Genomic DNA, 26,396 nt, shown 5'->3' on the forward strand with positions numbered 1-26,396 from the left:
AACCCGATTTTGTAACCCAAAATGGCCAGTTTGGTGGGTAGGAAGCGGAGCTCTCATCGAGCTGTCACATCGATTATTCCAAACAGTGAGGAGTGCTTGAGAGGGGCACTCAGGAGGGAGGCCCCGCTCTTACCGCACGAGGTGTTGATGGCGTCTCGCAGCTCGGCATACTTCCACTTGCTCAGGTCATGCTTTTTCCCCCCAGCTGCCAGCTTGCTGGCTTGCACCTGTGGACCCCTGTGGCCACACAAGCGAGTCCTTTTACACAGCGAAAACAGACAAATCACCCCCCCCCCCCCTTAGCTGAAGAGCACGCTAAAGGATGACTCTGGCAGTGGAAATTCCTGCCCTGGTCATAAGGAAGAAACTGAGAGGTACCTCCTCTGGTTGACAGCGGACAGGTTAGTCTTAATATAACACTTAGAAAGTTAAACATGAAACTAAGATTGAACCATATGGAGAAAAGATCCATGAGATTAGCTAGTAACCATTAGCAAAGGCCTGAAGTAAACACAACCTTAATACATGTGAAGATGATAAAGTATATGGGTAATATGAGTAAAAGGCAGGATCAGGACAGTTTTCTTATACATGGCATGAAAAGTTCAGCTAGTTATAAATCAAGATTTAAAGGTAGGTTTAGAACATAAAAAAAAAAAGCAGAACCTGCTCCATTTTAAGGAAGCAGAAACAGAAAACCTAACTGACAGGACTCATTAGGCTCAGGGTGAGCCAACCTCGCTTTGAAACTAATGACAACACCCTAGCAGACGTTTCCTGACAGTGGGCCAAATCAGTGCACCGCTGAGACAATGAGGCCACGTCTCGAGCGTGGTGAGCCAGTGAGAAGCCAGCCTTAGCGAGTGCGGGAGCTGCACAGGAACATGGCGACAGGGTGCAGTGCGTTAAGTACCACGACAGGCTCAACGCTGCACCACCCTGGCAGCTCCAAGTCAGTCAAGAGTTGCTTTTTCTTAACTGAAGCCGCTCTCAGTTCAGAGTCTGGGGAACTCCACGTCACATTGACCTCTTTAGCCCACACCGTCCTGAGAGCTACAACCTAAATCCTGTTCGCTAAACCTGTCCACTGTAAAGCCAGCATGCGGTATCAGCAGCATGGCCGAGCGCAACTGTGCAGCATGGTGACTTAACCCCGGTGAGCCAGTAGCCACGGAGATCAGGGAAAGTCAAAGTCGACAGATGGACAGCTGATGAACGCTGGTAGTTTAGTAGCAGGGCAGCCACTGTACACCTGTTATTTTTCTGGTACCCATAGGGCATGTGTAGGGGACTGCAGCGCAGTCTCATTGGGTTAATGGAATCAGAACCAATGCATCAGTAAAATGTGAAGCTAGACTGGTGATTTTTTTTTTAAATACATTGAGAACAGTTGTAAATTGATTCCAGAATTACACATGCACATAGACACACCCTACATTTTAAGGTCCACATAAAAAACTAAATTTCTATCTCTAAAGATAGGGTAATGTGTGTGGGTGCAATACAGATTGATGATTTTTCAACAATAAAGCGGATTAAAACATCCCCATGTTATCGCTTCAGAAGACTTAATATATGCTTTTTATAACAATGTACACACCCACAAGTCACAGACTTGACCATTTATGGTCCTAACAGAGACTGTTAAGCCTGTTAAGCAAGCGTTTATCTACAACAATATAAATGGTAAAACTCTGACCCGATTGTCAGTCATGATGTCACTGTGGATGTATCTGCATGTGTTTGTTTGTGTGTGTGTGTGTGTGTGTGCACGCATCATAAAAGCTCCTGCATGGCTGAGCACAGCAAAAAGGCCTCATGAGGGGACACTCTGTGGCAAGCGAAGCTGTTAAAGCTGTCACCAAAGCAGACAGGCCTAGACGCTGCCTAACCCATCTTGATGAACGTCCGCAGGGAACAACCACAACCACAAACAAATGTGCGAGCAGGGGCTCCCCAAAGAACAGCTCTCATATCAGAAAAGGCTGAAGACTCTAAATGCAGTTGGACTCACGTCACTCATCTACTGTGCACAGCAAAGCTAGATTCATGGGTTACTGAACCACTACTTTAAAATTAGACTAACGTAGCTTTTTAACCCAAGGCTACAGGATTGCACCACAGCTCTTTAGTAGACTAGATCTGTTTGTGACTTTCATAGCTTTTGAAGCAAGTAAAGTATCTTTATTTATATAAAGTATAAAAACCTTTACTTGAGGGGAGAAGGGGAATGAATTCCTAATTTCTTTAGTGGCAACCAACAACTGCACCAACTAAAGCAACCTGTTCCCAGGACCCTGCAAACGCCCTCAGTGAACAGGAGATTACACTAAGGATCTGTTAGCCTGTTCATGGCAACATTCATGAAATCCCTTTCTAAACTGCTAAAATATTACGATAAGAGGGGAAGGCGTGGCTGTATCTGAGGCTCAGGAAGACCCTTGTTCTGGCTGTTTTACTTCTCACACTCTTTCTCCAAAGAGTTGTACTATCAGTTGAAAAAGAAAGAGAAAGAAGAACTATTTCATAGATCCAAAGCTAGTCTTTGGTCTGTGGTGCTTCAGAAGCACAGACGCAGGAGTGGGCAGAATGGCCAATCTCACGGTCACTTTCACAACACAAAGCTGTTTGCTTGGCTACAGTTTAGCTGCTTTTGTTTTTGCTTGTTTGGGTGCTTTTAATATGGAAATTTCTATGCAGGAGTTCCTGCAATATGCACATATTTTGTACATGGGTACACCTGAGCAGATTGGAGTGGAGTGCCTTTCTGCCTGGCACTATCTGCAGCAACCATACGTATGTATTGTGTGTGGGTGTGTGTATATACACACACACACACACACACACACACACACACACACACACACCTGCGTAAGCTGGCGTCCATGTGGGCTTCGTCCTGAATGAGCTCAGCCTCGCTCTGAGCAATCCTCATGGCCAACTCTCTGTCTCTTCTCTCCTGCTCCACAACGGCCTGCCTCTGGGTCTCCTCTTCTCGCTCCACAGCCAGCTGAACTTCCAACTCTGCCTGCATCCAACACACACACAAACGAAATGCAGATGTAGACACAGACCCCATTAGAAACACGTCCAAACATACACCATCATAAACGCATACAATTATATAAACATGGCACCTTTCAGAAACAAACACAAGCCTGCAGGATAGTCCTGCCCTCTTACGGATCACACTCTAAACCTCCCATTTCAAACAAACACGGCACAAGAAAGCTTCATACAGTCATTGACCCCCAACACAACAGCTAGACACAGTACCTGCCACACTCTGGGGTCTGGGAGTGCTATTACTGCATGCTACTACTGGTCAGACACATTAGCACGGAACATAACACTGCATGCATGCGGTGGAGGGCAGCTCTGAGAAGGTGTGAGGTCTCTGAGACCCAGGAGTGATACGGTGGGCATTATCGGCAGGTCCCGGAGACTCAGACTGGGGCCAGCAAGAGCACGGCCACTTTAGAGAAGTTCAATCTCAAAGTGGCTTGGCAGGGCAATCCATCATGGCTGCGAATGCAGAGGGTCTGGAGCCAGAAGAAAGTAAGAGAGTTTGGCACCTGTGAGGGCAGCAGGGTCTGACGGATACCCAGACGACCAGCTGGGGGTGGCGTCGGCAGCCGGCCTGGAGCATGCCGTTGTGAGTGAGCCGGCCGCGACTCATCGGAGTGCACGGCAATAGGTGGCTTTAGTGATTTTAGGGCTTTAGGCGAAAGACTTTGAAGTCCGGACGGAGCTTGCTTTTCCAGTACATGTGTGAGCACAAAAGCCTACATACAGGCTACAAAAACTGCATAAAGCCTGCACCGTCCAAACACATATAATTGTAAATGTAACCCAGTAAAAATAAATACCAAATAAATAAATAAATAAATAAAAATGCAGTAAATATATGAGCAGTCTCGCAATTACATTGTCATGGCAACAATGAATATATATGAACATTAACATATATGAACATGAACATTTCATTTTTCTGTTCAATCCAAAACAAGTGTTTAATGTGATAATGAGCAGTAGTGGGATGTGTTAAGCGACATATTCTTATCGACCTTTAAAAACGTGCCACAGGATTCCATGGAAACGGCCCATTCAGCCAGAGTGATGAAATCTTTGGAAGAAACATATCTACAGCTATTCATACTTTCAATGAGCAACAGCAGAACTGAAAATGACCAGAAACTGGGTGTAACGTTTTTATTAAACGTAAACCAGTAAGCTTGGGTTTTACGAATCCTTTTTCTGCAGGACTCTCTGCATAGTTGGCCATGGATCCACGGCACCCACTAAAGCCCAGCTATAGCATGAAGTGCAGCCGGAGCCTTGAAGGAAACCTCACATCCATATCTGACTTTAGATTTAGATTCAAACCTCAGTGATACTGAATGTACTGAAAAGACGTTCAACATTTGAATTAGCCATAGTGTAAATTACTATCTAAAAAAGCAAAACAAAAACAACACCTCACTGTAAATAAATGAAGATCCATTTGAGCTGATTGACACGACTCGCTGAAGGGTCCGAATGCTCATCACTAATATATTCAAACAAACATCGGTGCTACAGTCTGCGAGGCAGCACTCCAATTCTGAATGAAAAACACTAGTTTGCTTCAGTAGTGCAGTCGCAAGTGTTCTGCTTTCCACCCTCCATTCATGTTCCTCAGATCACACGAATCACTCTGAAGCACATCCTGTCCACACCGTACCTTGCTTGCTTGCACCAGTATGCATTCAAACAGTCGCATCGCTATGGAAAAACGGAGCAACCCAGGCAACCCTGGCACTGCAATAAGATTACTAAACATTACTGCTAAAGCAGCAGAGAACCAGCATATTAAATATAATTTCATATGCATTTAAGAATAAGTTACTAGGGGGACCCTAGGTGACTGCGTCCCTACGCCTCGTCCGAGTACCACCGTTGGGCACTGTAAGAGGGCAGATATTCGATGCTGCCATACACACTCACACACCTGCAAGAATCGCTCGGCCTTCTCCCTCTTCCTCCTCTCCTCCTCTTCCTGCTTCCTCTTCTGCTCCATCTCTGCTTTCCTGGCGTGAGTGAGGGTCAGACAGATTATGCAGATAGCAAAATAAATTAATTAATTACATTTTAAGTGGATGGATGGATGGATGGATGGATGAATAAAAAACAGACAAGCACTCCGTTGCAACAAGCTACAGACTTAATGACACAAGAGGACTCGGTGTTACCAAAGAGATAGGGGCCTGTTTGTGGACAATTAAACTCTAATTCAGCAAAGTGCGGTTTTCTAATTCAGTGTGGTTTTCTAACTGAAGTGATACAGAAGTCCAGCTTTTGGCCTCGTTAACAACACTTTTTTTTTTTTTTTTTTTAAGTGTTGTGCACCGACCCACTGGTTTGATTTAATTTGACTGAAGAAAAAATGGGCTGCGTTATGCGGTGCGCTGGCAGGGGCCAACAGGAAAGGCAGCAAGATGAATGAATCCAGTGCGCTGCTTGAGACAAGCCATATGCATGCTTCGGCAAGAAAAATGCATCTCTTTGAACTCAGATTCATCAAACAGTGACAAATGCTACAAGCACCAGGCGAATTCGAATTCAAAGGAATGACAAGGAGCATGCATAATGAGACGAAGCAGAATGGCTTGAAACACCACAAACACCACACAAAAAAAAAAAAAACCCCCAAAAAACCACTGCATTTTAAGGAGGGCAAGGCGTCACTGACACCAAGACGCCACATACATGCGACGGTCCTCTTCCTCCTGTTTGCGGAGCTGCTCCTCTTCCTCGTGCCTCTTCTTCTCCCGCTCCATCTCCTCCTGGATGCGCCTCAGCCGCTCCAGCTCGTCCTCCTCATGCTTCTTCTTCTGCATGGAGGCGAGGAGCTGCTCCGAGCGCTTGACCAGGCCTTCGTACTCCTGCTCAATCTCCTTGCGGCTCATCACCGTGGCCTGTGGGGGGGAGGGGGAAAGAATGAAAAACAAGGGAGGGAGGGAGAGAGGGAAGAAAAAAAAGAAAGAAAGAAGGCAAGAATTCAAGTAAAAGAAAAGTGGAGAGTTTAGTTTGTTGAGGGCAGGTGGGAGTAGTGTGTGGAATAGTGAAAATCCCTCAACCTCTGCGTTCACCTAAAAGCTCTTGTGAGAAGGAACCTCAGGTCATCATATTGAATAATTCTTGAGAGGGAAATCAAATGGCAGTCCTCAGCAGAAGCCATGGGACAGACACCTCGCTTGTTTTCACATCCTGTTGGTCCTCATTAAGCCAGAGCATCTCCTCAGCGCCAGAGGAGCGGGGGGGGCGGAGCGGGGGGGCAGGGCGGAGGGTGAGGGGCTCATTTAGACATCGGCAGGGGCCAACCGGGTGGGAAAGGGTTGGGCTCTAGTGCCACTCATCTCTGGCCATGCCGAGGGAGGACGGCGCCGATGGCCCACACTTGGCCTCATGCGTGGAGGCATCACTCACAGAGAGAGAGAGAGAGAGAGCGCACTGGAGGAACTAATGGCGCCGGGTCCCGGTGCAGAACGGGCAGCGGTCCGCAGTGATCACCACAGTGGGGGTGTGGGGTGAGTACCAGCATACAAGGAGCTGCTTAGCACCATGCACACTTCATCGCTTTCTTCTTCTGATGTTGTAGGTGGTTTGTTGTCTGTATTGGGCAATCAGCTGATCAGCAGAAGACAGGGACTGGACTACAATCCTAACAGTCCGTCTTGCTGCTACAATTCTAGCGGTCCGTTTTACCCATATAATTCCAACGAATAATGGCTTGTTTTCTGGTGCAGCGCCTGAACGGAGGAAGACTCCGACAGGCCGCCAACTCTCCATCCCGAGCACAGCAGCTTACTGTCACTGCCCGTAAAACAACCCGTGTTTGTTGCATTATTAATGGCAACCCAATACAGGAGTCCTGGGTAACTCAAAGACAACACGTGGCACAGCAGTCGATTGCAGCTTAGCGCAGTTCATCAGTCTAATGAGGGCCCAGTGTAGCACGCCCCCAATGCTGATGAAAAGAAGCATTTAATCAGCAAGAGGGGCTTCACCTTAATCTTGGCCAGGAGGGCATCAATGGAGGCAGCCAGCTGCTGGGTCTGCTTGCTCATCTCCCGTTTGCCCTCTTTCAGGCCATCCACCGCCTCGGCAAACTTCTCTGTCCTCTTCTTCAGGTTCCGCACCTTCACCAGGCCGTCGATCCTGCAGACACAAGCGCACGCGGCCGCTCATAAAAACACATGCGCGCACACACTGGATGGAGGTTGCGCACATGGGGGAGGAAAGAAGAAGAAAAAACGGCTTTATGAGACGTGATAAAATGTGTATATCGAAAGAAACGGCTTTCCCTCAAGCTGAGTTAATGGGAAGTCATTGGCCCGGCAGAATGGGGGCTGGCGTTTCTGACGAGCGGCGCTACCCACCGTGGCTTATGTCTTTTCCTGCACAGCCACATGCGAACCATCTTCTGAATCTTAATGCAGGCGTTGGTCCTGTACTGAATTTTGTTCGCCACTGCAGGAGAGAATAAGGAGGGGGGGGGGGGAACTGTCATTTAGAGGCACAATTAGGGAGGACAAGCTAAGCCTCTTCCTTTGCAAATCTCCAGTGGGGAGTTCCCCGAGCTCCTACAGGTGAGAGGGACAGACTGGGGGAGGACTTTGTGGCGGTGTCACATGGCCTCGGAGTGAAGGAGTGGGGGAAGACGACGCTCACGTTTAATGACGGACAGCCCGCACCACTGGACCTTCTTCCAGCGGCTGCACACCAGCCACTTGTTGACCCGCTTGACCAGCTCAGCCAGGTGTTCGGGATCAGACCTCATTATCTGGTCGAACTCTGCGAACTGACACAGGAAGAATACGTGCAGCACATATCTGTGCTCAGATACTACGGCTTCTGATTATTCTAGACAGAACACTGATAGCAAGCGCTCACCTTTCCAGGACGGAAGAACACCCTCGTCAGTCCGAACTTGTAATCTTTGTCGTTAAGCCCCAGCGCTTTAAACAGAGCCTGTATTGGACAAAGGAGAGAAAATATCATATACACATATCAACTGAAAAATGTGAACGAGAGAGAGAGAAAGGCAGCCTCAGCAGCAAGACCTACCTTACAGAAGAGGCGTGGGTCTAGTCTGGTGAGTTTGGCAGGCATGTACTGCTTGTACATGTTATAGAGCTCGTGGAAAGGGGCTCGGGAAGGGAAGCCACCCTGCATCAGATCCAGTACTGAAACCATTCCTGAGAGAGAGAGAGAGAGAGAGAGAGAGAGAGAGAGAGAGAGAGACACACACACAGACCACGGCCCAAACAGGTCAGATGAACCATGGAACAAAACCTTTGCCCTTACGCAGGTGTGAAAAATAAACTAAGGGGTTATCATCAAACCAAGTTTGATCCGACATCTTACCACTAATAGCTCCACAAGATCATAGGCGGATAGTTAAGGTTCAGAGAGTAAAAAGGCCCTCGCCAGGGTTTTGATGCCTTTGATAATTATCTCAAGCCAACGGGTAGAATTCACTAGTAAAATCACTCGGGGGATACAAACTCATGGCAGGATTTTTAGCTTCTATAAAACACTGAACTTTTACACCTTTGCACTTTGTGCAGGTCTCAATCTCACGTGCCACCACTGCTTGCTATGAAAGATTAGGAGTTGAGATTTTGCAAACATGTCCAATGACAAAAAGGCCCCATTAGCAAAGCCCTATGACCACCTTGGGAAAATAATGAAAAACTCAGTGGAGCTCTCATTCAACACCTCTGCTCAGGGGGGGGAGTTATATAGTGCATTTTGAAAAACCGACCTTGAGCAGTATTTGATGGTGTGCTTTTAAACGGCAATATTTTAAGCTTGACTGGTAGTGTGGTTGAAACTAAAAACAAATGGCTCATGGAAACAGCAGGGACACTATATTCTGTGTGTGTGTGTGTGTGTGTGAGACAGCAGGTAGAAATGCACGTGTACCTGAACACTGGAGCTGGGACAGGATCTGTGCCCCCTCAAACTGGTGACTCACCATCTTCAGATTGGGTTTCACACAGCGGATGAAGCTGGATCCCTTCGCAAACACATGCACAGGCACACAAGACAAGTGCTTGAGTTGAGTTTACCTCCACGACCACCTAGGACAGCAGACGTGGTCATCTCTGGCCCCAGGAATCCAACTGTGGTCCTGGACTGTGTCATCACTAGAAAATAACCGAACTCTGTCACTGGCCACTTTGACATCACAGCTGACTCTAAGGCACAGGAAGGAGCACTCGGACATTGAGAATTGCGATTTGAAGACCTATGGGTTACAATAACTGTTTGATCGCAGACCACAAAATCCAGGACCGACTTTTGATTCGAGGGCAAGAGTTGAACACCTCTGAATTAGTACAGAGCTTAGCGGATCGGTTAAGTCTCTGCTGGCTATGTTCAGGTAGCCCTCAGCAGCCAGGTTTGGCTGCAGTTCCTCTGTGAAAGAATGGTCTGTTAGAAAATAAAAAGCTGCAATTTTAATGAAGGCAAATATACAGTAACAGCTGTTTCAGACCTTTTGGTCATTCCTGAGCCAGGACAGGTCTAGTTAATCACATCATGTTGGCCAGCTTTTGGCCAGCTTTGGCCAGGTTGACACTAGATGGGGATAAAAATACTCACTGGCCAGCAGAAATGGGCAGTATGTTAAGATTCATATTCAAGATTTAATCATCATATGCACGACACAACTAGGCAGGAACAACCTATAAATAAAATCTTAATGTGTTGGTCTACTAGTCAATAGTGAAATTATATATGTATGTATGTATGTATGTATGTATGTATGTATGTAATGTATGTTATGTATGTGTGTGTGTATAAATACCCAGTTGGCATAATAATTCATGATTCTTTTCTTCCACCATCACTGCCAAATTTCACATGTTCAACTCAAATTTCTATACACTTTACACACAAGGAGCCTTTGAATTGTATTAATTGCATGTTCAAAGTCACCAAGTGCAATAGATTTGGTTTCCATGATTCTAGGCCCTTTGAACAACTTTCACTGAATTTATTTGAATGGACCCTCTGCAGAATCATTTCAACACAGCATTTGGACAGCTAATGTCATCCTTGAACAGTCCCTTTAATCATCACGAGAAGGCTAGGATCCATATTCCTGTAGCTACAGGAGCCTCTCAATTTACTGGATTTTTAATACTATTGTTTTAAATAACCTGCCTGCTAGGCGTGAATTCGCATTCATCAGTTCAGAAAGTGTTCATTTGCTCCACAGAGTTTTAGTTGTTTCAGTATGTTTGAAGCACTAAACATTATATTTGAATGCTTGAAACGTCATGTTATTTGTTTGTTGCTTTACTTACTTGCAAGTCAAACCTTGAGGAGAGGTTCTATTAGCATTAACTGTTTGTTGCATTAGTGTTTAGTTTTATTTAGCTTTTATGCAGTGACTGACATGCAAATAAACACTGGACAGGTAAATAGCTCATGCATTCTCAGGGTGCCTTTACCACACAGTAAAATAGCTCGCAAGGGTGATGAAGGACGTTGATCTAAACCATCCCCCTCCTATGGAAATACATACATACATACATATTATATATAAGATGGGAACAGTACTCACTGTGCTATGCAGCTTTTCCAGCAGAAGGTTCAACTGAGTCTGTAGTTGAGAGAAAAGAGATGTTAGATTACAAGTCTCCCAATGTATGCTAGAGTACGCTTATAAGATAAGAATTCTAAGTGTGAACTTATTCCAAATGATGATTCCCTGTGGAATCTCCTTAGACCTAAAGGTGAACGAATGACATGTCCAAGTCTACATTTAGCACCAGGCATTTGTGTGTCACTTTGACTTTCTCTGACAATGAGAACAAAGTCTCATGATAGACACTCGCGCAAGTGTTCGCGATAAGACCCGGTGGTGCAGGGCTGGGTGGGTTGGCTTGGCTTTATGCAGCGGCAGGGACATGGCAAGTTACCCTTCTGCCTGGTTCAGAGTTTCTCTCACCAGTCTTACCCATTGCAAAGCTTTCGCTTGCTTCTTACCCCTCTTTGTTTCTGTCATTCTACACATGTTTAGGACATAACTGAGGGCCAGATGACAGGAGAATGTCCACGAGAGGAGGGCAGAAGGAAGGGCAAGCAGGACTAGGGGCGAGAGTTAGAAGAGTGGCCCAGAAAACACACGGCCAAGTTCCCCGACACACTCTGAACAGGGAAAGGCCAAAACGTTCTCCAAAAAGAATCTAATCCCACGAAATGCCAAAACAAATGAGGAAAATCTTGGTCTCCTTTAAGGAAAATAAAAACCGTGTTCTACCTTGAATTTGTTCCCCACGCTGATGAAGCTGAGCTTGCCCGCCTTCTGTTTGGAGTCCTTGGAGCTGAAGTTGTTCTCAAAGAGATTCCGGACAAACTTGTCCTTCGACTCACACACAAGGCTCTCCAAGGACATGTGGAGAGCATCATTATTCTTCTCCACAAACTGGGTCTGCTCACAAACATGCACAATCACGACAGGGTGGGGAGGCAGGGAGGGAGTGACACCAGACATTCAGCTAAACCATCATTTTAGAAAAACCACACACACAAATTTTGCATGACGGTCACCCATATCGGCATTAGATGGAAAGGTGTATCTGATGCAAACTGAAATGAAATTATTCTATGAGTAAATGACAAAGCACTTTTGTAAGTCGCTCTGGATAAAAGCGTCTGCTAAATGCCCTAAATGTAAACGTAAATGGCTAAACCCAAGTTAAAAAACAATATATAATGAGAGCTGTCAAAGTTGGCTTAGTTATGTAGTCATTTCAGAATGCAGTTCTAATATTTTAACATGCAGTTATACAAGGCACCTAACAAGCATCAACATAAGGCGAGCGGTCTTTGGAACGTCGCCATTCTAAATAATGATGCCATACTTCAAACAAGGAGAAAAAGCAACAGAGTTTGAAAAATGAGAAGCTCTCCAGTAAAGGGCAGGCAGAAGTAAACAATGAAGAAGGGCAGAGAAAGGCAGCAGAGTTTGGACCTCCCTCCACCTCGCATTCAAAATTATGCCAAGACGATATTTCAAGGCAACGTCAAAAAGAAAACAACAACAGAGATACCCTCATGCCATTAACACAAAAATCAGTCAACCCACATCAGAACCGGGAATTAAAGTCTCTGGAGGTGTGCTACCAACACAAATCCTGCTACATCTGTCCAACAAATATTCTGATCCAGAAGAATAGTTTGAGAACTGACAAAAATGTTGGAAAACTGAAGCCAAAAGGCAGGGTTGCTCTTCTTGACATAAATACACATACTGCCTGTTTTTTTCCAGTATTTTGCTTCCTGTTTCCTTCTGAATAAAAGCAATACAAAAGGACTACAGGACCAGTTCTGCCCATTGCTTAGTGGAGGATGGTACCTACGGTCTCATAGCACACAGCTCCTGCAAAGTGCCTGACGATGAATCCTTCGTCATCCCGTATGTTCCTGTGGATTGCTAACTTGGACTTCCTAGGAACCTTAAAAGAAAAATCATACACAAAAGCTTCAGAGTAAGTCATCTGGGTGCTACATGCAGATAATCTCTCCGCAATTTACAGATACAGATAAGGGCCCAGATCACACTTGTCTATATCTGTATTTGAGGGTAGACCACAATTACATTCAGCATAGAAGCACGCTTTCAGTAACATCTGCCTAGACGATTAACAGACTTTTGTGGCCCTGAGGACATAACGTAGAAAGTTCTTTGCACTGTAGGGGAAAACAAGAGGTGAAAAACAGAGTGTTTTGGCCAACCGTGAGGCGGAAATGGTCTTTGTGCTTGCTGTGAATGGCCTCGGCGAAGTGCTGGTCGCTGGGCTGTGGCAGACGATTTTCCTCATCCAGAATGTCCAGGATCCCCAACAGCTTGGCCTCGATCAGATCTGCAGGGGTGAGACGGGCCGTTACGAGCAGCGATGGAGCAAAGCGCCACGGGCCCACTGTTCTCCTGCCAGCGTGGCCGCCCCTGGCCAGTGCAATGCAGACAATGGTGGTGGGAGGCACCCGGCTGTGCTCGGCAAGAGGCACGAGGGGCATCCACCAGCCCCGTGTTTGCATGCGCACGCAGGTGTGCGGACATGAGAGGTGACTGATAAGGCGAAATGGAGATGAGGGCCGGAGCGTCGAAAGGGGCTCCGTGCCCAGTTATTAGCAGGGCCATTAGCGAAGCCTGAGCCGCCAAGCAGGAGGCGCCCCTGGGCGCCGTGGCCAGCGCTAACGCCCGTTAGGCTGGGGACGGCTGACCGGGACGCAGCTGCGAGCCGGAAAAGTCCACGGAGGGCCCGCGGGACAGTTTTACGGCGGGCAGTGTGCGCCAAACCCATTTACGGAGGCTGCGGTGGCGATTCATTAGCCAGCTGCTGCATAAACACTGCAGCCAACCGACGGTCAGGAGCGTCCACGTGCCAAAGCACAGGTGCGCACAGCGCAGCGGCGCAGTGCGCGTTCAGATCCTGCGCATGCAGTTCTGCCAACGTGTAGGTGTCACAGGCGGGCCGGAATGCCCACCGGCCCCGCCGCTGTGCGGACTGTGTGCCTGGAGCACAGTTTCTCTGCAAGGCTGGCAGAAAACCCCCGCCCTAACTGAGGCTGCACGCTCACCACAACGCAGCAAAACACCAGTGCATCTCCCTGTGCATCTCTCTGGATGGGCAAGGTGCACAGCTTTAACCCCTGCGACTCTTCCAGCATGCACACAAGGGTATCTGGGTCGGTGTGTCATAATCCAAGATCTGGAGCATTCGGTGCAAAAGGATTCATCCTCCAAGAAAGTGACATCATATTATTTTGTGATTCATGAGAAAGACCCGTGTGAGTCTCTCCCTGCCAAGTCTCTGCGGTCCCGTGACTCTTTTCTTTGCAATATACGAAGACCTGGTTCCCCTGTGGGGTCAGCATCCAAAGATTGAAAAACTGCATGAGCGTTTAGCTCTGGGATATGGAGCAGCTGGACTGGGGAAAAAGCAATTGAATCTTTGAGCGTCACATGGGGCCCGCGTAGCACAGCAGCCTTATTATGCATTACATGTTACACATTATGTATGCATTACATAAAGGAACGGGAAGGAAGGTGAGTGCACGACGTGTGAGTGATACTGACCTATGCAGTCTTGATTATCAACATAATGGACTTCATTCACTCCCAAGCCTTCTTTCTGATACAGCTCTTGCTCCTTTAAAAACCCCAAATCATATCGTCAGCAGCAGCTGCAAAGCAGCTACCGGATACGCTGTGAATATCTGAAATTGTAGCAAGAATGGTGAGCAGCGAAGTGACAGGCTGACCACTCACCTCTTTCAGTATGCGCTCATTGAAAAACTGCTGCAGTTTCTCGTTACAATAGTTGATGCAGAACTGCTCAAAGCTGTTGTGCTCAAAATACTCTAGAGGCAAAAACCATGATCTCTAATAAGTCAAAATGTTTGTTTACTTAAATGAAATATCCAATTTAAAAAATAATTATAAAGCTACATTATGTAACAATGTGAAATTAATGGTCTTAATTCTAGGTTTTTTTCCTCTCAGGGAATAAAATATATTACTAAAAATACTAAACATACAGGTGTTGACTGAGCCTCTCGGTGATTCAGAGTGTATTCTTGATGTGGTAAAAGTAAATTATCATCATCAAGTTATTCAAATGTAAACTTTCATGCCAGCAAAAGAGCTTAAAAGGTTACTGACACTTTTTATAGTATTTGACCATGGTTAAAGTTTGTCCTGGACATGAATGCAGGTTAAGGCTAAAACAAGCTTCAAATGTGAATATAGATCATCAGGAAGCATGGGGCACTTAACATCAGAAAACGCAGGGCCAACACATGCACTAGCCCCATCGGCAGTTCAGGCGCTTACCGAAGCCCGCGATGTCCAGCACTCCGATGAAATTGGAGGAGGCTGTGAAGGGGAAACACTGGTTGACCCGTGTGACCACATGATCAAAGAGGCGGCTGTAGACTGCCTTGGCCAGAGCATCACGCGCGTTGTTGGCCTGCTCCACCTTCAGCGGCACCCTGGGGAGTGATGAAGTGGGCCAGAAGGAGTGAGAAAACTGGGTTAGAGCTTCTGCTAAAGGACCCTCATCAGCACGCACGTTCAGCTTCAGATCATCCCGTACCAAACGTGGTCATCCCTGTACCCCTCGCTCCAACGCTCTAACAGTACTGACCAAAAGTCAAAAGGTGAAGGCCAAAGAACACATTCACACACACACACACACACACACACACAAAAAAAAAAAAAAAAAAGATTTTAAGAGTTTCTTTTTAAGTGTTTAAGAGTGTCTCTGAAACTGCACTCTTCTTGATTATTTCACCTTACAAGGCCGATTTGGTTGAATTTGGTTGATGGTCACACAATGCGACTACCTGTAACTACCTGTCGCTTGTAGTTAGAGACTGTTAAAGCAGAGTTCGGTAGCCTAGTGGATAGGACATCAATCAGAAGGTTGTGTGTTTGAAGCCTGGCTCTGCCATATAGCCACTGTTGGACCCTTAAGCAAGACCCTTAACCCTTGCGCCTCCAGAGGCACTGTACAATCACTGACCCCAGCTCACAAAGAAGCTGGGATATGTAAAGAGAAGCATTTTATTTTACTGTATATGATTATATGACAAAACAAAAACATCACGTTTAAGGAAATGTGGGAAAGCATCCTAAGCTCCAACACACCGAGATGACACACAGAGGACCATCAGATTCCGATATTAATTATATCAGTAATCATCTTAAATTATAAATAAATTCTAATTATTATTAATAAATCATTATTAATTAATTAATTTAATGAGTAATTATTCAAATCAATCGGTTCATTCTCAAAACTGGAGCTGTGGGGTTCCTGAGACATCAATGATGAAAACAGACTAGTCTCCTAAAGTTAGAACTGCTGCAGAGCACACACCCCCTATGGCAAAGCAGGGACATAATGTTGCAGATACTGACTGTGCACTAGGAGAAACTCCCTGCTGGATTCCTTGATCATGGCCACAGAGCCAGGCAGGACCTCTCTGGGGAGCCACAAGTCGCTCACGAATGCTAATGCTCCGCTAGTATGGATGGCCCCACTTCCTCTCATAGTGGGTTTGTTCTGCAGTGCTCTGCTCTGGGCTCAGAGTTGCTCGCGCTTGGCTTAGGGAAGCTGGTCCGGGCCAGAGATCTCCAAACGAAAGCTGCCGAAGCCCGAGCGTCAGGGAGATGGGCGCACTCGGGACTCGCGCGCGGGTCATGGGCGAGGGCCACGCGTGCTCGTCCGAAAGGGCTGGGCGCGCGTTCTGTGTACTTTTTCCAGCGTCACGAGGCGCTCCGACCCGTCTCATTATACGCAGCGGAGTGCGCAAATATCCTGAGCTGGGCGCTCGACGGGAGGGAGAAAAAGTGACGGATGCAGGCGAGTGCAAAGCGGCGGCATTTATGGCATTTCACGGTGTGAATCAGCATCGCCGCTTCAGTGCTGCTAGAAAATTGCCCCTTGCTATTCACCGCAGAATAAGACAGGAAATGCAGCATGAATGAGGGAGGGTAGCGTGCTCTGCAGCTTTGACACGGGTCTTCTGGCAGTGCCTAAACCCCCCAGGTGACTCCCCCATAGACACACATGAATTATTCATCAGCAGCAAAATACTCCCAGTCCAGCATCTGTGCTCGGTTAAATATTAATCCTCCGCTCTTTCTGCCATCATTCAAACAAAAGTGGATCGAAAGCATATCTGAAGAAGGCAGAGCACAACAGTGTGCTCCAAGGCTGAGCGGGCTCGGCCAATACCTCTCCTGAGAAGCCTGAGCCTGTGTCAGCGTGCTGTAAAGGGAGTGTGGGATGATATCAGTGAAAGAGTACAGTACTGTTCTCCAAGGACAAGAGGATTGGTCCCCTGCCCACGACCTGGAAGGTGCAGGCGAACAGCGAGTTCGTTCGGACAGGTGCGACTTTATGTAATCGATAAAAATATGCCTGCTTAAGTGTAAAAGAAGGTCTTCAATAAAAGCACGACTTTTACGATCCCTTAGTCAATCCGTCCTGTGCCAGATTTGATTAAAGTGACCATATCTCTGCTGTGAGGAGGCTGAGATTGGCCATTCGCGGCGCCGGTTGTCAGCACAGCACCGGCGTGTGGAATAAACAAGGAGATGAGGATCGGGAACGAGCCAAATTGGTGAGATGTAATCCTGAAGGACATTGGCGCAGCAAAGGGGAGCAGACCGTGCTGAGCACACTCACGCCACAGGACACGGCGTACCATTGCGCATCAATAGGGAGTGTCTTGATACGAACAGGCACTTAAGAGAAGCAAACAGGGTCCGGCCCCGGATCACGGGCTGAGGAGGAACCGGCATTGTCTCCACAGAGAGCACGATCAGTTGTGAACCAAGGAGTCTATGCACGAGAACAAAAAGGTGCACACTCCGAAGAAGCTCACTTGAGGGTGCTGTGTTTTTCTTCGCAATACTGCTGAATGCGGTCATTTTTGTTTCATGTACCATTAATGAATGCATTCGGTTTGATGACCATCACACAGGCTGGCCTGGTCACACGGGGCGGGAGCAGGAGCGACTCTTACTTGATGACGGTGCCTTTGGCGCCCCCTGCAGTGGTAAGCATGACCCGCGTGGTGAGGCTGACTCTCAGGTCTTCCTGGTCCAGGCCCAGGAGCTCAGCGCAGTGCTGCAGGGTCTGGTTCGACTGATTAGTCAGCACACAGCCACCTGCAGGGGGCGGTAGACAACATCAACACAGGGTTGGGCATTTTCTGCACACCCTGCCACACTAGCAGCATTTAGCTATGACTCATCCTCTGCCAGGGAAACATTGATTTGACATTCACGCCGTAGCATGTGGAGGCAGACATATGTGTTCTTGAAAAAAAGAAATATCCGATACAAATGTTCACGATTAAACAAGTTCTCTGCGAGCTTTTTAAAATAATAGAATTAACACAATTTCACTATACATTGATATGTTGGTTAAAGGTGAAGCATTAGGATAGAGGTATGCATATAGTTTTTAAATTAAGCCATGTTTCTGAAAGCATATCCACCAGTGCCAGCCTTGAAATAAATGCACTTTAAAACAGAGCTCAGCAGAGAGTGTTGGTTCATCTTCTAAGCGCACACTGAAAACAGTTCAAGGCCTCAGGAGAGAAGCCTGGCCGCCAGTGGGATATGGCAAAACATCAGTCTTGTAAAAGGTGCTCGGCCTCGCACAGAAGAGGAAGAATAATAATACCTGGGAACAGAAAGAGCCGTCACATGGCCCGCTAACGAGCCTCGCCGAGGTGAGGTGTGAGCAGAGCGGTTGAAGCAGCACAGAGAGGGGAGGTGGTGTAAAACGCAAATGAGGAAAACATTTCTCCTTCCAACGATGTACCTGCAGTCCACTCATTCTACAGCGGGCAACGTCACCTCAGTAGCACAGACGTGTACCCTCCCCATCCTGCTCAGTGACCTACTGCTATGGATTAGATATTAATATCCTTTGACCAAGAAAATTAAGATGAATGCATCCATTCGCTGCAGTTCTGTGAACGCAAGCTCAAAGTTTAGGAGGAAAGGCTGAAAACAGAGAGGGAAAAGGCGAGACCTACCGGAGGTGCTGCCTGTCTCTTCGAAGTCTATGTTGCCCAGGTGCAGGACTCCCGCCACCACTCGGAAGAGGTTGAGCTTCTCGGTGTCGTCCAGGCCGATCTTCTTCATAGCCCCGCACATCCTTTTGAAGTCCCCCAAGTCGTCCAGTAAAGGATCTTTCAGGGAACCTGCTTTTGTATGCTACAGGAACCACCCGAAAGAGAGTCAGAACCGTCACAGCATCAAGATCAGACTAAAACAAAACGCCAAAGCACACAAGGTCATGCCGCATGCAACTACCTGTAACTACCCGTCTCTTGTAGTTACAGACTGTTAAACCTGCATTTCAGTAAGCCAGCAGATCTGAATCACTGAGCTAGTAGTGGGCACGCTAAAACCACAATGGCCAGAACCCTCAGTGGTGCAAGACCGCGGTCCTATAGGGCCAAGCATGGCCAACTGCAGCGTTTTCACACTCCAACACACCGGCGCTCAACTGACAAAGGGCTTGATTTACTGAATTATTTGAGGAGTTTTATTCGGGTGAGCTAAAGCCACGAAACTTGCTCTTCTGTGGTCCTTGAGGAATGCAGGCTGACATGTGGGACATGTCCAATATTTCCAACTAGATGTCCAACTAGACCTGTGTGCAGTCTACAACCATGCACCTGTGTCACAGCAAATAGGAGCATGGAAGAAACAATCAGAATCACGGGAAGTGTCAGACAACAGAAATAAGCTACAGAAATGTCACCTTTTTGTCCTGGATTTCAGGGTGGATAAGGAAACATACAACGTTCAGTTACTATATACACCTAATGAAACACAAGTACAGTAAATAGTAATGTGACAGCATGAAACGTGTTAAAAAACACTTATTGTTTTGGTTTTATTTTTTAATATATACACTATAGTTAACACAAGCAACACACCTTGTGAAGGAGTCTAGGACTTTTGTAAAGATGATTTAAACAATATGCAGTTAAAACAGGCTGGTTAACAACACTTATTCTGTGTTAGCAAACGATATGAAAATGTTACAAAAACCACTGAATGAAATTTACATGCAAACCAGGTTTTACATAATTCATCAAAACCTTGAACTAAATTCAACCAGAACCAGTTCTCATTCAGATCAAAAAATTACAGTAACAGTTCCTTCCTACATTACCTCCAACAAGCTCCTAGTGGTGCTAATGCAATATAGCTGTAATTGATCATATGACAGTAATGGGATTTTTATTTCATTTCTGCTTTTTTGTGCGTATTCATAAGTGTAAGTATTTGTCCTTAAGGTGGGCAAATGGAGCCAGCAGTCAGTTCTTACTGCTGAGAACACTGGGAATGCTCAACGGGAATGCTCAGCAGGAATGTTCAGTGGATACAGAGCTATGCAAGGTTATGTTTTCAGCGCGTGATGCAACTTCATTTACACCTCATTTATACACTGCTGTTCCCAAACACACAGTGAAAAATAACAATAAATATATTGGTCAAATATAACACACAAGCTGCAAAATTATTGAACTGCAAAAGCTACGCTCAGCCTATGCTGCAAAAAGCAGAAGTGTCACCGCAGTGCTACTGCTGTCGGAGGGCGTAATCTGTCTGGTGATCGTGGATTGGTACGTTTTGGGATGACAGCAAGCTCAGAGAGATGAACAGCTAACAGAATGCCGTCTGTAGTGCTTCAAACTTATTTTTGGACACCCTGCTACTTATTATGCCACGTTTCACTACCATATTCGGGGCAGATGTTGATTTTTATTAAATATATTTAAGTAATCCACAATCAACCTACGAAGAAATGTGCATTTTCCCATCTCTAACCTCATTACTGGCTCTAACTCAAAGATCACTTAAGATAACCAAGCTTAACATAACACTAACCACTATACCATTCATATTTAACGTTTACATTGAGTTTCGGTATGTTGTTTGGTAATATTCTGTGCACCTATGGCTCATTCATCAGGGCCCAAGCATATAAAGCTGTGTAAAGGTTTGCAAATGCCTCTCCTACCTCTGAACTCTTCCGATTCTGCATGATCTGTTTATCGGAGTCCTTGTTGGCAAAGTACCTGGTGCAGCCGCCATTTAAATACTGAATGAAAAACACAAGCATTTCAGGAATTCATGAGGTATCTCAAAACCATGACACTTTCATATTAGATTATCATTATAGTAATATCCTACCAAAGAATCTTAGAGTATAAAACATTTCTGATTAGTTCTTCTCTGAATAATAAAATGTGTTTAAAAGGAACACAAGACAAACATGCCATCTAGTGGTACTTGCTGATACTTGCTGTTACAGGAACTATGCCATTTGAGAAACTAATAATACATTTCAGGGAAAACTGAAATATGACTATATTGTTATCTTCAGAGCACTCTATAAATAGCACTACTGTTTAATGATTAACGAACAGAGAGAATCGCGGGGGTCGCCACATCTCAGAGTCCAGTTATGCCAGCTTAATGGAGTATTTAAACATTCCTGTCCTATTCTTCTACAGTTAGCTACAAATTCCCCTTACTAACTGAAGTTTAAATCAGGTGGCTAATGTATGTGTGTGTTTAGAGTATGAGGACAGGGAGCTGACCCGGAAACTGTCTGGTGAGCTCAGGTGCAGCACGCTGCGGAGGTCTTCGGAGACGCCAGCACAGAGCCGATAGAAGATGTGGTAATTGCGCTCATCTTTGCTCTGCATGCAGATGCGAGATTTCTCCAGCAGATAATGTGAGACAAACCCACCCACCACCTCATTCTGCACCACAAAAGCAATACAGACGACGTTCACTCAGAATGAGAACGAGCGCAGACCCAGAACACATGAGGCCAGTTAGAAGTCACCCATTAGATCAATTAGTTCAGTTGTGTGGAACAAAGACTACGTGTCTTGCAATATGTACATTTAGACTTTAAAAATCCTGCACGGAATGTCACATATGAAAAATACTGAACTGCTCTACCTTCTGACTGAAGTGGATTTCCACAAATTTTCCAAAACGGCTGCTGTTGTTGTTCCTCACAGTCTTTGCATTTCCAAACGCCTCAAGCAAGGGGTTGGCTGCAGCAAGACGGCCAACAAACTGCTATTACTGTATGCCTAACGCAATGTTAAGGATAAGATTAAGAACAGTTGTGCTCACCCTCAACAATTCTCTCATCAATATCCTGACCTGTCCCGTATGATGTGGTTAAATATCTGGGATAATCAGAGAACATAATTATTTACTGTTCCATACAATTACAGCACGTCCCACATCAGTGTTTATCGACAGTGTGACCCTGAGCAGTGTTGAGCTGTTTTTTTTTTTAAATCTAAATGAAACAGAATGTGCCAACAAAGACTTCAGTCAGTTCATCCCTACTGTGTCTATGTTTTGTCTTCGAGTGCATTCCATTACTTTAAATGTGGACTCTTTGACCAGACCTAAGGACAAACTTTGTATTTTCTGTTTTTCCAGCACCAGATTCACCAGACACAATGATGGACTGACTCATCTGCAGAACCTTCATGTCTCGATATGCCTTATCAGCTGGGAGGGAGGGAGGGAGGGAGAGAGAGATTAATTAAAATACAGAAGGCTAAAAAAGGATAGGTTAATTGGCAATTCATTCATTCAAATGAGCGTTTTTTGAGCTTGTGCCCTCACCAATAGCATATACATGTGGAGGGAGGGTTCCCAAAGATCGGCCCCGGTAACTCTTTATGGCCTCCAGGGCATAGAGTTTGGGAATATCGTAGTAGGGATTCACAGCAATCAGGATGTTAGCCACAAATGTCTGGGGGGTAGTAAAAAAAATAAATAAATGGCAACAGATACTGCATACACCTTAGGGAAATAAAAACCCCAAACATTCCTAATGACCATATGACTTTTTCTACTGCGTTCCAAGTCTTAACGAAGGGAATGGCCTCAAGTGATCAGTGGAAAAGCTTCCCTTAGCAGCCCATTAGTACCACCTGCGGTGACGTTGGAGCCCTGGTTAACATGTGCCTTCTCCTCTTCTCTCCCGGCTGCCCTGCAGGGCCTGCAGCTGCAGGGGGAGCTGGGGCCACACCTCACAGTGCTGCTTAGCCCTACCTCACAGGACCTAATTAAGTGCTGCAGGCAACCCGATAGTGGCTGGGCCAGATTAGCCGGGTCATGTGAGACGGGTCGCCCCAGCGAAGCCCACAGGGACCCGGCCGTGAGCACACGCCGAGGAGCCGGCCGGTCTAATGAGGGAGGCTGAGCGCGTTGCCGCACCTGCAACAACACGCCCATCGGGTTCTCACCTGCGTCCTCACTGGGACAATTTTACCCAGAGTCTCAAGCCAAAGAGTTGGCAAAAAGACGACGCTTCTTCAAGATCTAGCCTTAAAAGCTCAAACTACACACCACAAATGTCCATGCAACTAGAGTAAAGTGCAGCAGTTTAGATTAATTATGGCTCAAATCTTTAGACGACTAGAGGAAAAGGGTTCCCAGCAATTGTGACCATTCCATCTTACTTACATAGATCAGGTCTTTACTGTAGCGGACACGGATATTATTCAGAAGAGTGGCTTCATTTAAATACATTAGAGAACCTACAAATGAAGAAATCCACATAACTGAGCAAGTCATGCTAAACATTATGTATATGCCAATAATCATGTTACGTAATGATGTCTTTCTATAGATTGGAGATGACAATAGTAAGAGTCTCACAGTTGTCCTCTACGTGCTTGTTGACATCATCTTCAGCTGGGAATACTTGGCTGATGGGAGCCAAGAAAGTCTGAAAATCCAAACAGAACATCACTAAAACCTGTCATGTCACCCATGTTTGTAAACATTCTCATGAACCATGAAGGTATTCCAGAAACACCCAAGGTCGCAAGTTTAATAGAAGTTCGAAACTGAAATAGCACACAGAACAAAGTGACTTCTGTGTGGTTCTCAGCTCACTTTCTGTACAAATGAAGGTATGCATTGCTTTTAAAGCACTTCAATTTCCCCACAACATAACATCCTATATAATAGAAGTCCTGTGAAAATAATAGCCAACAAAGGTGCCTAGCAATAACACTAGGATATTTCATGGTATAATTTCCACTTAAAGAGACGTCACGACTAACAGTAAATGTGGCAAAGGCCAATTCACCCGACGTTATAAGCATCTCTGACATGTAGCATCTCACACAAGCTACAGCATTATTAGTACTTCTGTTACGTGAAAGGGCAACAGTCAGATAAGGCAAATGACTGGTCTTTTTCCACAGTCAAAACATACCACAGAATTCAACTTTCAAATCCCCCAATTCACCATCTCTGACCTAGAAACTCCATGTCAACAAATATTTCTGAGAAAAAACTGGATCACGTTACAGCTTGGAGATACTAAAGCTAACTGTGACTGAGCAAAATGACTGAGTGAGATATAATGGTAACCAAACAAACGCTGATAGTCTCAGGGAACTGAGGGAAAAGTAATGAAGCAGACAATATTAGCCAGAACTCTCCACCAACACTGCAAAGTCTGTTTCTCTAAGGGAGAGTGTTAAGTCCAGGTGGCTTATTCTTCTAATGAGCTTGCCCAGAGCGCAACATGACCAGCACACCTGCAATAGGCAAGAGTCATTACTTATTAACAGCCTCTGCAAGAGACACCTTTATACAGCACAGACCTGCGTTACATACATGAGTTTGCACGTTGGACTTATTACTCGTTGGAACAACAAGAGATCTCCTTGAATGAAATGCCATGGAGCGTGAACGATGACCATTATTACCAGCCCCTAATAACTCATTAATACTAATATGCACGACCACTGAACATTCTAATATAGTCTTGAGCACCACAGAAAAGTGCCTTAATCCAAAAAAAGGGGATGCTATACCTAAATGAACACTATTCCTAAAACACATTTAGATGATCAATTTCACATTTTTATTGCCATTTTACAGTTTATCTTGCATTCTGCTATGATGAGGAAGCGTTCATCTAAGGAAGAAGGGGAATTTCTGGCTTACTTTGCCCCTGTGACTAAGTGGCTCAATAGTGAGTGTGTCAGCACCGATGTCCACCATCACGCCGAGCTGGAACCCATCCGTCGGGTGGGGCGCCCACACAGGCTTCCCATCATCCATTGCACTCAACAGCTATACAGCAGCCCTACAGAGCACACAAGGCAAAAGGAAAGGAAATACATTCATGTGCAGGCAGGAAGTTGGGACAGGCAAACAGCATAATAAGCAAATTACTAATAAACTGTTCAGCTGAAACAAAAAGTCCCCTCCTAAGTCAGGCATCAGATATTAGGCCTTGACCAAAACTGAAAGGCATGTTCTGGCACCTGCCAGACAGTACAGCAGCTAGATGTTTTGGTCAGTGAACAAACCACACCAAGTGTTGTGACATCTTACTGCAAAATTCAGATACATGAATGCCCACTTCAAACAAGTATCAGGCATGAGGACTAACTACTGGGAAAACCAGCTGCGACAGGCATGTTTGCCACATTGCCAGACAGCAGTAATAAAATAACAGGATGTTTGGACAGTAAACTCAGACAGAACAGCACTGTGCTACAGAAACAGTGTGAATGCACGCCCGGCCACTGTGGTGGTCAGTTGATTAAAAGTCACGCTGCAAGCGGCCCAATTTCAAGAGATTTGTATTAACTGCATATAACAAACTGAACGGGGCTTCTAAACAGTCTCCTGCAGGTAGGATCCATTAGGACACGAGGCGCCTCCCTGCCAGATGTCTGAGGTGTGCTGAAGGCCAGGTAGATCAGTGCTCCCCTTGGCAAACACTCCCTCGGTCCACATTTATTCTCAGTGCTGGAGGCACTGGCCAAGTCCATGGTGATTCCCATGGTGCAATTATCAATTTTTCAGACACAGCTTCATACATCGTGTCTAATGACCTTACTGTGAATTCAGTGCGCATGCCAGTCAGGTAAGCCATGCCTTGCTCTGTGCAGAGGGCAGGTGAACAAAAGGTTTGGAGCACAACATCAGTATGTTCTATTTTCCTCCAGAAGACACCAGTGAAATGACTGGGCATGCTGACTAATTGCACACAATCTGATTGATGTCCCACTTCCGACAAACACTGCAAATATTTGAGTTAAACAGGTTTATCAAAACACAAGTTAAAGCACAAAGCTCTGTAAGGTGTTTTATGAAGAGAGAAAATAATTTCAAAGTATCTAGTATTTGTTAGGACATAATGTGGTAGCTCAGTGGTTAAGGTACCTGACTTATAATCAGAAGGTTGCTAGTTCAAGCCCCACCACTGCCAGGGTTCCACTGTTGGGCCCCTGAGCAAGACCCTTAACCCTCAATTGCTCAAATTGTACTCAATCATAATTGTAAGTCGCTTTGGATAAAATTGTCAGCTAAATGTAAATAATGTATGATACACTAAGACAACTGCATATTAGAGAAACATCACACACATTCACTGACTGTATACAACTATCCCATTAAAATGCACTTATTTACTTTCACAAACCTATGACAAGATTATTAAAACATAGCACTAGTCTAGATTATCATCTACTTGCAATTTTACATTAGAAGAAATTATGACATTTTCAAAAGCTAACAGAACATGTCTTCTCATTGTGAGATAATGTTTAATGGATTCCTGAGAATGTTATAAATAAATCACTATTACAGTCAACTGTAAAGTAAATTTAAAGTGATTCTAGCCACATTAACTTGCCTGCCAGGTGTGAACAAACTGGCCATCAGAAAACCAAAACCCTCACACATTTACACTTCTCAACACATACAAGATTATATAGCG

The 26,396-nt window shown here is 45.5% G+C and overlaps 1 protein-coding gene across 7 annotated transcripts in view; it reads right to left on the bottom strand.

Moving 5' to 3' along the window:
• myo6b (myosin VIb) overlaps window positions 1–26,396 on the bottom strand; it is a 32,254-nt gene that overhangs the window by 2,864 nt on the left and 2,994 nt on the right. Inside the window, exons 2-29 of one of the 7 annotated variants that reach the window (XM_035533051.2) lie at window positions 24,611–24,752; window positions 23,306–23,375; window positions 23,111–23,184; window positions 22,265–22,394; window positions 22,042–22,147; window positions 21,758–21,813; window positions 21,578–21,675; window positions 21,208–21,372; window positions 20,625–20,705; window positions 18,622–18,802; window positions 17,599–17,743; window positions 14,897–15,054; window positions 14,333–14,424; window positions 14,141–14,213; window positions 12,796–12,923; window positions 12,420–12,515; window positions 11,318–11,488; window positions 10,619–10,657; window positions 8,971–9,064; window positions 8,110–8,240; window positions 7,936–8,013; window positions 7,714–7,843; window positions 7,422–7,512; window positions 7,050–7,200; window positions 5,749–5,957; window positions 4,991–5,069; window positions 2,868–3,028; window positions 134–237 (exon numbers count right to left, since the gene is read on the bottom strand). In XM_035533051.2, the coding sequence (XP_035388944.1) occupies window positions 134–237; window positions 2,868–3,028; window positions 4,991–5,069; window positions 5,749–5,957; window positions 7,050–7,200; window positions 7,422–7,512; window positions 7,714–7,843; window positions 7,936–8,013; window positions 8,110–8,240; window positions 8,971–9,064; window positions 10,619–10,657; window positions 11,318–11,488; window positions 12,420–12,515; window positions 12,796–12,923; window positions 14,141–14,213; window positions 14,333–14,424; window positions 14,897–15,054; window positions 17,599–17,743; window positions 18,622–18,802; window positions 20,625–20,705; window positions 21,208–21,372; window positions 21,578–21,675; window positions 21,758–21,813; window positions 22,042–22,147; window positions 22,265–22,394; window positions 23,111–23,184; window positions 23,306–23,375; window positions 24,611–24,727 (3,208 nt within the window). In that variant the 5' untranslated portion in view covers window positions 24,728–24,752. Of the gene's footprint in view, window positions 1–133; window positions 238–2,867; window positions 3,029–4,990; window positions 5,070–5,748; window positions 5,958–7,049; window positions 7,252–7,421; window positions 7,513–7,713; window positions 7,844–7,935; window positions 8,014–8,109; window positions 8,241–8,970; window positions 9,065–9,105; window positions 9,195–10,618; window positions 10,658–11,317; window positions 11,489–12,419; window positions 12,516–12,795; window positions 12,924–14,140; window positions 14,214–14,332; window positions 14,425–14,896; window positions 15,055–17,598; window positions 17,744–18,267; window positions 18,489–18,621; window positions 18,803–20,624; window positions 20,706–21,207; window positions 21,373–21,577; window positions 21,676–21,757; window positions 21,814–22,015; window positions 22,148–22,264; window positions 22,395–23,110; window positions 23,185–23,305; window positions 23,376–24,610; window positions 24,753–26,396 lie in introns of those variants that run through there. The other 6 variants (XM_081721683.1, XM_081721684.1, XM_081721685.1 and 3 more) reach the window with 6 other exon arrangements.

This window comes from Electrophorus electricus, chromosome 10 (genome assembly GCF_041902795.1).
Source record: "Electrophorus electricus isolate QZ-2024a chromosome 10, ASM4190279v1, whole genome shotgun sequence".
NCBI classification, from domain to species: Eukaryota; Metazoa; Chordata; class Actinopteri; order Gymnotiformes; family Gymnotidae; genus Electrophorus; species Electrophorus electricus.